Source organism: Eucalyptus grandis, chromosome 4 (genome assembly GCF_016545825.1).
Source record: "Eucalyptus grandis isolate ANBG69807.140 chromosome 4, ASM1654582v1, whole genome shotgun sequence".
Classification (NCBI taxonomy): Eukaryota; Viridiplantae; Streptophyta; class Magnoliopsida; order Myrtales; family Myrtaceae; genus Eucalyptus; species Eucalyptus grandis.
Genome location: NC_052615.1, coordinates 11716911 through 11733184, shown reverse-complemented (window position 1 = coordinate 11733184; position 16274 = coordinate 11716911). Strand labels below are relative to the sequence as shown.

At 38.9% G+C, this 16274-nt stretch overlaps 1 protein-coding gene across 1 annotated transcript; it reads right to left on the bottom strand.

Moving 5' to 3' along the window:
- Positions 1-1698: 1698 nt before the first annotated feature.
- On the bottom strand, positions 1699-11775 carry LOC104440983 (guanylate-binding protein 1). The gene is given in 15 exon segments (XM_010053960.3): positions 1699-3283; positions 3516-3593; positions 3727-4339; positions 4429-4514; positions 5701-5753; positions 5756-5822; positions 6436-6570; positions 6641-6730; positions 7952-8137; positions 8241-8342; positions 8932-9045; positions 9153-9296; positions 9511-9576; positions 9720-9881; positions 11393-11775. Coding segments are annotated over 15 exon segments (3222 nt in total). The 5' UTR covers positions 11678-11775; the 3' UTR covers positions 1699-2242.
- Between the last annotated feature and the right edge of the window lie 4499 nt (positions 11776-16274).

Genomic DNA, 16274 nt, shown 5'->3' with positions numbered 1-16274 from the left:
AATTACAATCTCATGCGGAATTGTTACCCACTTTAATCCAATTACATTGCAACATTTATTTGGCTTTTTTCCAAATTACTAACTTCTCTTATTTTGACGGAAAAAAAAACTTCTTTAATCATTTTCAAAATTATTTATATTTGCATTTCTATTCCTGCATCCAAAGCCAGAACTAAACCAAAAAAAAAAAGGAGAGGAGGAATTACGTTGTTTTCGTCCTAATTTTTAGTGAATTCTTTACACACATGATTAAGTCGACTTGGTTTGATATAATTCGGTGCTTTCTTTTTCTTGCTATTCTGCCAAGAAAAAACACAAAAAAGGACAAGTCGATTTTTTTTCAGGATAAAAAGGTGGTCCCAAACCGGTTTCATTAACTTTCCAACCCATCTCAAACTCTTTCGAGGTTTTGATATAATATCCCAAACCCACCTCGCTAAAATAGTCCGGTTCCATTAGGTCGCAACTTACTATAGTGTCCATAATATACATAATTTTGCATAAAATATATATTAAACAATCTCAAGTTTGCAAACACAATTATATATTCTAAACTTACGTATTTTAAATTTCAATTAGAAATCTACAGTCACAAAATATGAGATTGAAAGAATTTAAGCTCAATGATGATAAACATTCTAAGATCTAAAAATAAATCAGGGATGAAATGGCGGTCGTCATTGAAAGATGTTAACATTGTACAAATTTTGTCCTTAGCCTTTACAAACGTTGATAAATAACATCGAGAAGTTAACGGTAAGTTAAAAAATTCCCAAAAGCAGTTATAAAACCTAATAGAGTTATTGATTATGCATATTTGCTCTACCACCTAAGGGATATAAAGGAAACAAAGAGCATTTTATTAGGCAAGTCTATCTGAGTTCGGGTATTGGGTTTTCCATAAATTCCCAAACCCTTCCGAAACCTTGTAAAGTTTATTTGGAAATGGCCCCGACCCCTACCCACTTCTCCAGGCCCGCCATCCTTATATGTCCTATTAGGGTCTAGACAGGTTGTCTAACCTATTACTGTAACCCGGCTTCCATCCTTAGCAGGAGCGAGGATCGAAATCCTCACCTCCAGATTCTCGGAAGGTAAACTGGCCAACTGAGCTAAGTTTGTACTGTGGAATAGTTGGATTAGTGGCTCCCCGGTTAAGCTTGCACGACGGAACAGTTATTTATGCATCATGCCTACATGTTTTACCAACAATAGAAGAAAAATGATGTGAATTTTAAGCAGAAAGTATAGTTATTGATAAAAAGGTGGTTTAAATACAGTAAATTACAATATACCGTTAATCCAAGATCATTGCAACACTTTAGACCTAGGAACTATTAACAACTACTCAGGATTACAAAGTAAGTCCTTTCGACAACTATTTCTGACTCCGAATTTCTGCTTGAAATTAAAGGCAGCTATTCCTGACTAACTTTCTGAACCAAAGAAGAGAACAGCTCCTAACCAGACCCGTCTTGAATCCACCAAGATCAATGGAAATACCATCCAGATAGTTTTGCTTCGGAAATTAGGGATAAAAATCATTCTCACAGGAAAAGCCACGGCGTAAAAGCCGTGGCAATCCCTCGGTCAACATATCTCGTGGAGTTGCCATCTTCCAAGACCAAATTCTCATATTCTACCACAAGCTTAACCAAGCAACGCAAGAACTAAAGGCTGACCTCGTGCACTTCAACACACGACAACAGAAGCGTTTCTATTGGATATAAGCTCGTGCTTACAACATGAACAAAAAACCTGGACAAGGACGCAATCCAAGTCCGGGAATAAGCATACACAGACCAGGAGCACCATAATGGAAAAAAGCAGAAGGTAGTCCTTCCTTTCCCAACCGGCAACAAGAGATTAGTTTTCCATCCTCCAATTACTTGTTACACTCGTCATTAGACCCAAAAAATGCGCAGGCACACGAACACAAGGAAGCATTTAGCCAGAAAACCAAGCACACCAAATAAAAAGTCTTCCTCTAGGACACCCCTGGAAACTCTCAAAAGCCACTATCCAGAGAACGACACTGACGGAGAAGCCTGAAAACACACTTGCGCAGAGCCTATGCTTGCATGGAAACGGGAGTCCGCTCACGATAATAATTTGGACTAGTCCCAATGAGAATTTCAAGAAAAGAATCTACAGAATGAAAACAGCTAACTCTATATCATATCTGATCTACAACTCAAACCCTTGTCTAAGTTACACGCGCCTCCCTGTACAAACAAAAAGTTCATGACTTCTGGAGGACAAGCTTCTCATATAGTGCAAGGAGGTCCTTCTTGCTAGGATTCTTCAGTTGGAGCAACTCGGCACCAAAATCGTGACTCGTGAGTTCTTGCCTGAGTCTGAGCATGGTGAACTTGGTATAATCCTCCTGCGAAGTTTTGTTGCTGTGGTTGTCCTCATCGCCTCTGTACACAGATCCGCCATCTTCTGGCTGAATGTGCATTAGGGGACTGGTTGTGCTTCGCGACCTCTTGTTTACTCTGGAGACCTTATCAATATCCATATCTTGAGCGGATTCCATGCCAATTTCACCATCGTCTGCTCTGAGCCGTTTCCCCACAGAAGCAGTCTTGAGTTTGCTGTCCAGTGCAGTTTCATTTATAAGAACTGTAGTTAACTTTTGTTGGAGGGAATCAATTTTTGCCTGGGCAGATTGTAGCTTGACCGACAGATCTTCTGCTCTGCTGTTGGCTTCTGCACGGGCCTTTCGTTCAGTGTTGAGGAGACTTTCCAGGACCTTAACTGTACTAGCTCTTTGCTCATTATTTGAATCCAACAAGGACTCAATTTCTTTCTCCCTTTCCTCCACTCTCGCCTCTAATAAAGTGACTTTCGAGAGGGCCTCTGTCTCTGATATTCGTGCTTCCTTAAGTTGATCTTCTAATGCAAATTTATCTCTCCCTAAACTCTCAACAAGCCTCTCAGCCCTTTCAATTTGGGCCAGTCTCTCCATGGCCAGCCTTTGAATATCGTTCTTTTCCTTTTGGGCAGCAACTGCATCTGCCCGTGCTTTGTCAGCCATTTCAGTAGATCTTCTAGCTTCTTTTTCAGCATTTCTGCACCTTTCCTGAACTTCCTCAAATCTTTTGAACTCAGATAAGTACTTCTGTTCAAGATGGAGCTTCTCCTGCTCCACAATCCTAGCTTCTCTTTCAAAAGATTGGGCCTTAGCATTTGCAGTTTCAAACTTCTCACTCAACGCTCTTATTTCATTCTTTAGGGACATAATCTCCACATCATAATTCTCTATTTTTGACTCAGCAGCCTGGAAAGCATATCAATCATCAAGCACAAGTGCAAAAAGATGAAAAGGAGATATTATCCTACAGACCAGGACTGATGGAGACAATAAAAAAGTTATCAGAACAGAAAATTCAGATTAACAAGTTGCTTTCCTATATGGGTATATTAAAAAATGTGCTAAACCCCAAAACTTCAGCAGTAAAATCATCGCCTTCACTTTTCAACACTCCTAGATCAAAATGATAAGAGCTTACCTTCAGTTCCGACTTTATGGTGATCAAGCACTGCTCAGCATACTCGAGTTTCGCCACCTTCTCCTTCACTTCTTCCTCCTGCACAATCATCAAGAAATGGTAAACACATCAATTCCACTATGATAGGGTACAAGGAACAGGAAGAAAGCTACATGTGTTCACACCAACACAAATAAGTGTGCATGTGTGGACAGGGTTGGAGGAGAGAAACCTTTGAAGCCAATTCAATGGAAAATTCCACCCGTAGAGCATCTTCCCTCTTTTGTGTATCCTTATTTGTGCGCTCTTGCGCAATTGCTGCCTTCTCTAAGGCTGCTTTTGCTTCTCTAACAGCAATATCATACTTCCTTTTCCACTCCTCTGCCTCCTCTTGAGCAGACTGAGCTTGTTCCTTAGCAGCAGCTAGTCTTGCCTCAGCAGCACTGCTCCGGGACTTGAGGATCGCAATTTCAGAACTAGCCTGGTCATCCTCAGCTTTCTGTTTAGACAACACTTGCTCGTATTTCCTTTTCCAGTCCAAAGATTCTTGCTTTGTAGATTCTAACGTTTTCAGCAAGCTAGAAGACCTCTCTTCAAGTAAACTACAAGTACTCTGTAATTTAGTTATACGGCTTGAATAATCATCAGAAAGCTTGTTCTTGTCACTGATGGCATCTTTATATTGCTTCAGATACTGAGATTTGTAATTCTCACTGGCTTCTAGTTGCTTATTAAGCATCTTAACCTGATCTTCAATGGCCCGACATTTCAGCATGAAGGAACTCCTCTCAGATCCGACCCGATCAATTAGCCTTTTGGCAAGGTCGAGTATTGGGCCTTCCAAGCTGGTTAGTTTGAAAGCGGTAAGTCAAGGATAGAGATGGAGATAACAAACTCGGCAAACAGAAAGAAAATGTTGAAAGAAAGGGAAAACCTTTGTTGCAAGAACACAGCAAGCTTTTGCCATTTCGATGGACCATGAGATGATACTTCATATTCTGACAAAAGAACATCAAGAACCTGCAAAATATCAATTGAACACATTAAAGATGATGCCCAAAATGACAAAAAAATCCATGCTTTTGCAAAATATGATGAGTACAACAAGCATAAATAATTGTAGCATTTATGTTCAGACCTCAAATTCGACATATGACAGGCCTGATTTGTTATTTTCTCATTAAATGCTACGAAATATAACTTTGGGAAAGAAGTGAAAATGTTTATTGAGCAAGATTACATTGTGATAAATATATGTTAAGCCATGCCTTCATCTAAGAGCTTAAATTTTAAGAATAGTGGAAGTGGTTCCACAAAATTTTACGTAGTGCTAAAACTTAAATCTTTGTAGACTCCTTTTTAGCCTCCCCGTGTAATTTCCACAATTTAGTCTTGAAGCAAAGACCAGTCTTCTCGTGGAGAGGATAATTTTGCACTTCGTAATCCCATACGCTGTCTATTCCAAGAGTGAAATTTTGACAATGATCCAATTATCTCTTGGCATTATGGAGTTTCTGCTCTGGAATGGGCAACCCAATCACATAGCAAGAGCTAAGACATTGTAGAACCAAAGATCTGCACAATAGAGTGGCCTTTTGTACTCCTGTTTTACTTGTTCCACATTAAATGCTTTGCAAAGAGATGAGAATCTCATCATCCAGCATCCTATACTTACTTGCAACAGTTAACTTGAAAGGTACTCAGATTTAAATAGAAGCTCAGCATGTTTTTTATCAGCTTTAGCATTAGATAGAGAATCATCTTTTATATACTGCACTTCATGTCCATGGCACTAGCAGTCAATACATCACAATTCCCCTACATTTGGAAGTGGACCTCATCTGCATTTGGTACAAGCATGGAAAATTTCCCAAATGCCTTCATTTCTTTTCCACCCTTTCAACACATCTAAATCTACTAGACACTGATCAGACCCTACACCAGTGATGGCCACCTCACGATTTCAATATGGTCAACATCCTTCAAGATTATTTTCCAGTAAAAAAAGACAACTATGAATTGGCATTATTGAAACACAGCCCAAACGCAATAAAATAGAAGCAATTTGATCTAATGAGACATCAATGCAAAAAGAGTTAACAATATCCAAGTCTCGTAAACAAACAAAACAACATATTTAAGCTCATAAAATAAGGAGTATTATGAATAAGGAATATACCCAGCAGCATCAAACATGACTACTAACCTTAACAACATTATCAATATTAGCATCAGGCGTATGACAAGCTGCTCTCAGCCTCTTTCCATGCTCTGTATAGCATGCGAACACTGCAAGTCTGCCTCCATAAATGCATTCCTCTTGTAATCCTGCATGAACCAATTTAGTCAAGAGACGATTGCTTTTAAGTTATCGGCCCAAATACAGAGAAATCAAAATAACCTAACAAAAATAGACAATTGTCATTGACCATAATTACTCAACAGACCACAGCTTTTTTATTAAAAAGAAATATGACAACTAAACCATATCTAACAATGCTACCGTCATCTTATAAACACATCAAGCTCCCTATCCTAGAACTTGAGACTAAGTTTATCAAAATCCTGTTGAATAAGATTTTCAAATATGTTGGCAGCTCAGTTTTTGCACTTTCTGCGCCATAGATCAATTGTCCCATAATGTGAGATAAAAAATGTCAGTGGAATATGGATCTCCATAGTCTGACATAATGCACATCTAGGGGAGCAAATTAAATCAATTGTTGGCCCAAAAAAACCCAACAATATCAATGCCAAACACAATGCAACCAACCAATCACAAGCTCAAAGGAAAAGAATAAACATAGTCCATAGAGAATTAATTTTCCCAATGTAATAACCATCACAGAACCAAATTATTGGGAGCACCCATGATAAAAATAGCACTGCAGATTCCACTTCATTGCAGCAGAAAGTTAGCATTTTGTAACTTAGGCAATACCTCAAAAGCCCTTCTGAAGAACTTATGGAGAAGCTCCTCATGTTTCTTCCTTGCTGAACCAACACCAACAGCACTCGCGTTGAATGCAGCTAATGATTTTTGTACTGCTTCCTCGTGGGCCTCCCTCATGCCAGCCTACATTAACTGAAATTAGGAAAATATCGAAATAATAGAGCATTCATTTCTCTGGTAAGGCGTTGCTTACTTCTTCTGGTGGCTTAGATCGGTCAAAGGTAGACATGTAAACCTCTGTAGCTAAATCATAAGCTCTACGACACTCCACTTCTTCAACACTCTGCAAAAGTAAGAGGTAAATTAGAATGAAAACATAACTACTGCAGAGACAGTAATGACAAGTGATGATCAGCACCACACAGTTCTATGGCCCGCTAATAACATTGATTATTCTTATTAAAGGATGATAAAACCATTTTAAACTTAACTCAATGCATTATAGAAATAAACAGGGAAAAAAAAGATTTAGGACAGACAAGTCAATTTGCAAGATGAAAAAGATTCTAACATCAAAACAAAGTGGAGAAGTTCCTTAGGTCGTTTAGATGAAACAACTCAATCTTTAATAGAATCTCATGAAAAAAGTGTTTTATTTCTAGTGACACGAGGTATAGTGTAAAGTAGAAAACATAACAATAATTGTCAGACACCAAAACTATTTTGGTCAATAAAATGGATCGTATTGCCCAAAATTAATCAAATGTTCATCTTTATTACCTTAGTTTTAATTTGTAAAAATTCATAGCCAGGCTTGTTGATTAGCTGAATAAGTTTTCCTCTTTCATATTGTGTGGATGGAAAATAAAAAAGCACCAAAATATAAAGGATTCTCTATCTTAGGGTGTGATTTGATAACCACATGAAATCTCTGAGAATTAACTTTTCCAATGTGTAATGTCATTAAGTGCCTTTGATCATATCTAACTACACAACTATCGTTTTGTGTAAAAAATACTTAATGCAGTAAGCGAGGAAGGCCTTACTTAATTGGTAAGTGATGAAATATTCCATGGAAATTAAAACCTTACCCAATCATACAACCAAAACCTTCCAACGGTGCTCACCATGCCATGTTTGGTAAAAACTAATAAAATTTATTTTCTATTATCAAACAACTTTTCATTTTCATTTTCAGTACTTAAAAGACTTTAGCACTTCATATTAAGAAATTAAATTTTCTGCACTCATTTTTTAATGTTATCAAACAAACCCTTCATTGCAGACACCCATTCAGTCATGAGTCAACTTGTGACAAAAATCCTCAGCATCCCAGGAGAAATAGAAAGAAAACAGACAAAGGAATTGGGGCACAAGGGGATTCCAAAGGGCTCCATATCATGACTAAACATGGCAGACAAGTTGTATAAGTTGCAAACCCACTGAAGTCACTAGGCGGTTTCAATTAACACTTCTCAAGATTGTTGTACCAATAACCAACTGAGTTTGGGAGACGCCCAAGATTTTAGATTGGAAACATATAGAGATTCAAGATATTACCAACCTGCCATGAAGATGATATCGTAGGCACTGCGCCATTATTCAATGCCTCTAAGTAAGACTCTGTAATACCTACTAGAACAGGGCCAGTCAAGACGGTGGCCCCGACTTGCTTAGGCCTTGTTCTCTCAAAAACAAACTTTGTCAAGGCCTCCAACCCAGACCTGAACTCAGGCCTCAGTTTATCCATCTGCATTCATCATCACACATACAAACCACGAAATGAGAATAACAAAGTGAAAAATATCTGCTGAAGTAGATAAAAGCGCATCTAACAATGAGAAGATACTCACCGATATTTGATCAAGCCGCTGGAGATCACTCTCATTATTCAAAGGTCGCACGAGGGTGAAACATTCTCTATCTGGAAATAAAGCTCGGATAGAGTCCCGAATCTGGAAAGCATTTTTTTAAAAGATAAAAACCTAACATAAAGAAACACTGAAAAAGTAGTAGTAAGCAGTACCCCTACAGCAATGATGTATGAATAGACACAAACAGGAACCATGCAAAGACAAAACTCACAATGCATTGAATCATCACATTAAGTTCCTTTAACACTAGGACACAACAAAATTTAGCCCAACCATTATAATGAATCATAATGAATCAGCTCTTAAGCAAGTGATCTAATTACAATCCAAATAACAATGAAGAAATTTTTTATTTAACAGTCATCAACTCCCAATACATTTTATTTTGGTGGATTTTTTTTTGGGGGGTGGGGTTTGTTCCTAAGCTTCCAATAAATATTTTGACCCCCCAAAATTTTAACAGCACACAACTAGTTGCAACCAAACAAGTTCAAGAAGTACTTATAACTAGGATGACAAGAACATGATTGTATACGAAAACATGCCACTATCATAGATGGATATTTGCCTCAAATAAACTAGGCTAACATAAGGTCAGAGAAAATGTTTATGGGAGCTCCTATTCAAGGATCCCACACTAAAAGGGGAAAAACAAAAAAGCAGACAATACCTCATTTTTGGCAGCAATATCTCTTCCAGTACCTTGAACTGGCCTCAAAGCAAGTTCCAGGTAGTCCCGTGGTGTTATTCTTCTATTATCTTCCACTAAATCCAAATAGAAGTCCTACATTGTGTAGCAACAAAAACAATAGTTCAGTACCCAAACAATCACCGAGTCTAAATTAACAGAGTTTCCAGAGTAAAAGAAGCAGAACAGTTTGAGGAAATTACTCTCAAAAGCCAAACAAAGATAGGGGAGAATTGTCCCAACTCAGAAGCACTAGTCTTCCCTCCAGACGCTCTCACACGAATATGCTTAGTCATCTGAGTGACAAGAGACAGCCGATCCAGTGCAGCTTCATCAATCCCCCCCATCTGAATATGAGTTATACACAAGCAAAATGATTAGTAAGAGAGATAAAACTGAAGTCCAAAGTATCTTAGAAACTTCAGTGAAGTAATAACAAAGCTGAGAGAAAGGAAAAAGTATAAGACACGATCAACAACTTATAACTAAAACTAATACAACAAATCTTAAACATCTAGGAATTGAAAACCAAATCACTATAACTTTGCAGACTTCACCAACCTGGTTGTAGATGAACATGCTAGACAAGAGGACAGCCAAAGAAAATATCTGTGTGCTGTATGTTCCCTTCACATGAAAAAAAGAGTGCAAGGACAACCATAAGAATTATTGTAGGGAAAATATATGCCTAACGGAACAATATCTCATCATTGTACAACAATCAAATCAGCAATCAACAAGTAATACGCAGTTCATTAAACTTGGCCTACCGTTTGATCATAAGCATCAATCCCTTCACTGTCCAAAAGTAGGAGATTGTACTCAGTTCCATCAAGAGCTCTTCTCTTCAACGGTGCACTCCACAACCAAAGCCCTTTAGTGCATGGCCGGTGGGTTGATGCTACTTGGAATCCACTACTTTTTCCAAGAAGCTACAGTACAAAATAAACATTATAATATATATCATAGCACATTTACATCTCACTAGATCACCTAACCAGGGCAAATAGAGAATTGTACAACTAGAAACAAAGCTGAAATCACGGCAAACAGAAGAACTTATATACTAGTAAGAAGATTAGGGGAAAATGAGATTTAAACACAATTTAGGAGACAACTAATTTATTTATTTCCGTGCACTACACTCGGCTGCCAAAGAGAGGACAGTTCCTTACGGTGCTTAGTGATTTTCTACTAGAATCTTCTGTATTAATCATATTGAGCATAACTCCATTTGCTAATGCAATATTGTCCTTGATATGACTTTTTCAGTATCTTCTCACAATATCAGCTCCTTGCATTTGAATTCAGTCGTTTGTTACTCCGATCATCAATGATACAATTAGGAGTGCATTCTCTACCATGGAACTCTCCATCATTCTCCAGAACTAGTTATGTCCTAATGTCTCAGTAAATGATTCTGCTCTCACCTTGCCATAACAATTAATAAATTCAGAGGAAGGAGACTTTCAACCTTATGACGACCTTCAACCATGCTCCGATCATCAATGATATAATCAGTAGAGCATTCTGTACCATGAAATTTTCCATCATTTTCCAGAACTGTTTACGTCTCAATATTTACATAATTGATTATGCTCTCTCCTTGCCATGACAATTCATACATTCAGATAAAGGAGGGCTTTGCTAAATAGATTAGACAGCAATGGCCCACTTTTACATATTTTACATGGAAAACTGACAAAGGCTATTACCACATGCCTTTACATGGCACTGGAAAAAAAACAAGACGACTAAACCTTAACTCGCCACAACCGAAGACCACTATTAAAACATACTCTCAGATTGCTACAAATCGCTGGTGGAGTCAGCAAAAACTGACCATAAACCACCATTCGATGCTTCCCAGAACTCCAATTCCGAAAACACATAATCCACTACCTAAACGAGGCCTAAATTTATCCTAAAAAAAAAAGTGAGGCCTAAACTCTCACAACTCAGATTTCAAAAACCTAGCGCCTGAACCGTGAAATCACTTTCAAACAGAGAGATGAACAGCAAAGCCTACTCATCCAGCCACTAAAGGCAGCTCCCGCACAGCTAGAATTGCAAAACCACAACAATCGGGCATATTAAATCCATTTCAAGCCCAAAATTTACATTAGAGGTTACATATCCCAGCCTCTACCTAGCCTATAAAACAGTGTTTCACCTTCACACTTGTGCAACGCAAATGCTCATCACGAGTCCTCTCCGAAAGGCACATAAACCACTATCAAACACGACGCCTAACTCAATAAGTTATGGATTTCGCACACCAAGCGCCAGAACACAGGAATTACTTCAGAACTCAGCAGAATGAAGTAAAAAAACCGACTAAAATCAGCTCTAGAAGAGCTTCGAATGAACTCAAACCCTAGCCATCGCCAAATATTGATAAACTCCACGATCACCACCGAACATCGACGCGTCAAAAGCTCACCTGGTTCAGAATAAAGCTCTTCCCCTGTCGAGCACGGCCGCACACGGAGACGACGCCAATCGGCTCCTTCACCAGCTGCAACACCGCCACGGCCTCCGGATCCATCCGGAACCTCCCCTTCTCGTCGCAGTACACGAGCCGGATCGGCCGCGCGGGCCCGGTGACCGACGCCGCCGGCGAGGACGACGGCCCCGGCGCGTACGGCTCCGGCGAGTCGCCGTCGCCGTCGCCGTCGGAGGAGGAGGAGGAGGGAGCGTCCCTGCCTCTGCCGAACAGCCTCATCATGGCGCGCGCTGCCCTCTCGTTCGCTTTCTTCGCTGTCTCGGTCTCGCTTTCGCTTTCGTGGGAGAGAGAATTTGAAGTCCGGGGAGGGAAAAAAGGGCGTGGCTTTTCTTTTGGGCGGTGCAGGTGGAATCGAGGAGGGAGAGAGAGACCGCGGAGGAGGGACTGGGATTTTACGAAAAGGGGCACGGGAGCGCCGCGTAAAGCGAGGGTGCTTTGGTCATTTCGCGACGGGGTCTCTCCTTCATAGTGGGGTAGTTTCTGCTTGCGGATCAAGCGTCGAGCGAAGCGCGATCCACGGATCGACGCCGTCAAATTTTAATCGAATTCGAACTTTTTTAATGGAGCAGGAACAAATTATAAGATTTAGCAAACTTAGGGAAAACAGAAGAGGCCCTTGAAGAAAATCAAGATTGCAATTGATTGTCGAAACAAAAGACGTCGAATCGAATGGGATTTAAATTTCTTGATAGACTGACTTTTTTCTACTCATTATTCCACTTTTTTTACTCTGTTATAGTGCCTGACCCAAAATTTTGTATAATTTTTTTTATTTTTCGAGTCCCAAAATATTTATACTGAACTTCTCCTTGGATAATTCTACTAATGATCCCTTTCGTGGAAAAAAAAAAGTCTTAGCAAATAGATATCGGTGATAAATACTAATCCCATCTCATGTCTAGGGTATAAGCAAAGCTCGGCCCATATTACAAGGTATATTTGGACTTATAAGTTTGAGTCAGGGTAATTAATAGTGTCGAACTAGGCCAAATCTGTAATGAGCCATCCACGACGCGACTCCTATTACATCAACTTGCTCTTTCACAAATGAATATTAGACCTGTGAAAATAGGTCCATGGTCTGTTTATTAACTCGTATTACATTTGGTCTTTTTAAGTCGAGTCAACTCAAAGTATGTTGTTTTGCTGCAGCTTGATTGTAGACCGCTGTGCTCATCTCCGACATCAAGCCGGACCTTTTTTTTAAGTCGTTTTAAGTCTAGTGGGAAGCTTGACCAAAACATCAAAAATACTCAAGCCAAATTAGGAATCGGTATTAATAATTTTTTAGGTTTTTATAAGTATTTCAATCTTTAGATTTTTTTCATATTCTTTATTTTATTTACTAACATATTTTTTATTTTGTTAACATAAATTCAAGTAATATATTAACAAAAAAGGTTTACGGGTGAGTTTGAGTTTTCATAGGTTCGATTAAATATGAATGTGTCTTAATAACATGGATCGTGTGCATTGCAAGTAAATCGATCAATTGGATCGTACTATTTCGATCTGACCCGACTTACTCATTTGATGGACTTAGTAAAGACACATTCCACAATAGAGATGCTTACACTATTTGCTCTTGATTTGATGGATTACTTTCTCTCAAGTCATAATAACATTGCATTATTTATTTCTTAGTAGAGACACATTCCACAATAGAGATGCTTACACTATTTGCTCTTGATTCGACACGCTTCCACTATAGTGTCTGAGCAAATGTGATTACTTTCTCTCAAGTCATAATAACATTGCATTATTTATTTCTCTTGAAATCTCTTTCATTTTAATTTCTATAATTTTTTTTGGAGAGTTCTGCGACCATTATGTGACATAAGGGTTACGTTATCCATGAAATCCACTAGCATACCACCTCTACGAGTAGCTCTTAATTTAAACGGGCTTAAGTAAGCCCATTTGGTTTCGTTTTGGAGGATCTCCAAGCCCATTCTCAATTACAACAATCCAATGAAAGAGTCCAGTCAAGAACTTGAACAAATAGCATCCATTGTTGGCTAAAAGATTATCAAGTAAATCATAATTACGGAAGCATAAATAAATTCCGTACTTAAGCATATAAGCCACACAAAAAAAAAAAAAAAAAAGGAACCACCATGACAAAGTTCAATGATGTTTGATTGAGCAAAAATGAGTTTTAATAAACTGATCTCCTATTAGGTTTTACTTAGGAAGCTTGAGGTGCGCATGGTAACTATTCCATTTCAATTCTAAAATATTTTTCTATTCCAAACTTTTTCTAAAACAGTAATCCATTTGGTAATATAAATTTATTTTTCTATTTTTAGAATAAATTTTTAGTTTAGAAATATGTTTAGAATAGAAATGAAAAGTAAAAATTTATACTTCTCTATTTTTGAAATAAAAATGAAATTAAAAACTCTTCTCATCATTTAATTTCACTACTAGTAGAACACCTCCTCATCACTGCCCACTATCCGCCACCATTGCAATCCACCACCATTGCCAACCACCACTAGTGCCACTAGTCGCCACCATCAATCATGGCCGATCACCAATCATTGCCCGCTATCGGTCATCACCTACTACCAATAGTTGCTAGGGGTGCGTTTGTTTGCGTTTACTGTTTAAAAATTGTTCTAGGGAACAGAAATAGAAAAAGTGTTTACGTGCAGGGAACAATTTTTGAACAAAACAACGCGTTTGGTAAACTTGTTCTAATAAAAAATAAACGAAACATGTTTGGTAAATTTGGATAATTTTTTTATTTTTTTTATTTTTCTATTTTTTTCTTATTTTTCCTTTTTTCTTTTTTTTTCTTTTTCATTTTTTTTTCTTCTTTTGGCGGTCGCCGGCGAGGCGCGGCCTCGCTGGCCACCGCCGGGCGCGCCAACTCGCCCGGATCCGGCGGGCCGAGGCTCGCCGGCCCGGCCGGCGAGCTCGGCCTCGCCGGATCCGGGCGAGATCGAGCTCGCCCGGGCCGGCGCGAGGTCGGCCTCGCCTTGATCCGGCGAGCCGAGCTCGCCCGGCGGCGGGCGGCGCGGCCTCGCCGGGCCACCGCCGGGCGAGGCCGAGGCTCGCCACCCGGCGAGCTCGCCTCGCCGGATCTGGGCGAGATCGAGGTCGCCCGAGTGGCGCGAGGTCGGCCTCGCCATGGCCGGGCGAGCTCGAGCTCGCCCGGATCCGTGAGGCCGACCTCGCCCGGCGGCCGGCGAGCCTCGGCCTCGCCGGGGACGGCGAGCCTCGGCCTCGCCGTGGTGGGCGAGGCCGCCGGCCAAAAGAAAAAAAGAACAAGAAAATAAGAGAAAAAAAGAAAAACAAAATAAGTGTTTCTCAAAGTGTTTGAAACAAGAAACACAAAATTTGTGTTTCTTGTTTTTTTTTTTGTTCCTGGGAACAAAAGAATAAAAAAAGGAATGAATGCGTCCAAACGCGTTTACTTTCCTTTTGTTCCTGAAACAAAAAAAAAAGAAAAAATGTTTAAAAACAAAAAAAGAAACACAAACAAACGGGGCCTAGCTAACTGTTGTCGATCGCGGGCCACCACTTGCCACCATTCGTCATCGCTTGGGAGGGAAAAATTTTGTGTCATTATCAAATAGATTTTTATTTTAGGAAATATAAATTTTGTATTGTTATCAAATGCGTATTTTTATTGAAAAAATCAACTAGAAATAGAAATAGAAAAAATTATTTTTATTCTAGAAATCAATTTACGATCGTAATAGTTATCGTTTACACCATTGACTTTCGCTTCATCTAAATTATCATTTAAATTAATTTTTAGTATTGAAAAGTGAAAAATCTTTACTAACCGTAATTCATATGCATATCATTTGTATGCCGTTTTCAGATATATTAGCCGGAAATTGCATTTCGCGAGGAAATTTCTGTTCATACCTCGAATTGTGTGTTAAATGGTAAACATTAAAAAATTGAAAAGAATGTGGACATGGAAATGATACATCATTAAGCATCATAAATTAGATACAATAGTTTTTAGTGTTGGCCAAAAAATAGTGTGAAAAATATCTTTTAATAGTCTTTATCATCTTTTCCAAGTCTATTTTTTGGTTGGCTTTCTGTATGGAAATTATACTTTTTGAGCATTTAAGCATGGCTGAATGTAGGATTCCTTCCTAAAGCCATTGAAATAAATAGAGAAATTGTTGCCGAAATTCCTAGGTTTCGAACTATGTAACATAATGCTTTGTTGCATATATTCAGCCTAAGATGACAACCAAAACAAGTCGTGTCAAAGACATCATACAATGTCTAGATCTACAGGAATCTCTACATATAAGAGACGGGAAGAAACCCTAATAATGAAAAATGGACCATGGAAGATTATTTTGAAATTACTTTATAAATTCATTCCGAGCGAACAAAATAAAAAGATGAAAGATTGCTGAAATTACAATGTGAAAGGGACAATAAGCAAGAAAAATCATTTTAACAGCTCAGGTCAGCTGTCAGATAAAATTTTTCTTGCAATCCATGGTGTTATGTGCTGCCCTGGGTTGAGGCTGATTGCAGTTCCCTCCAATACAGCAAAGCTGGAAGAAGTAAGTTATACAAGGAATAGGCACAGTTGTTCATCTTAACAACACAAGTAGACAAAAGAAGCATCTTCAAGTCCCACAACAGTCCAACCGCGCAGGAAACTAAACTGAGGTTTCCACCACCATTGCCAGATTACCTTCTAATAACAAGAGAAAAGTATGAAGGCATTTGAAACTTAAGCTTGTACAGCCAAGTATTTCAAAATTTTATGTGCATGACAGAAAAATATCCCATCGCTCTAACTACTACTTAGTCGTTGTTGCCCTACAGTAAA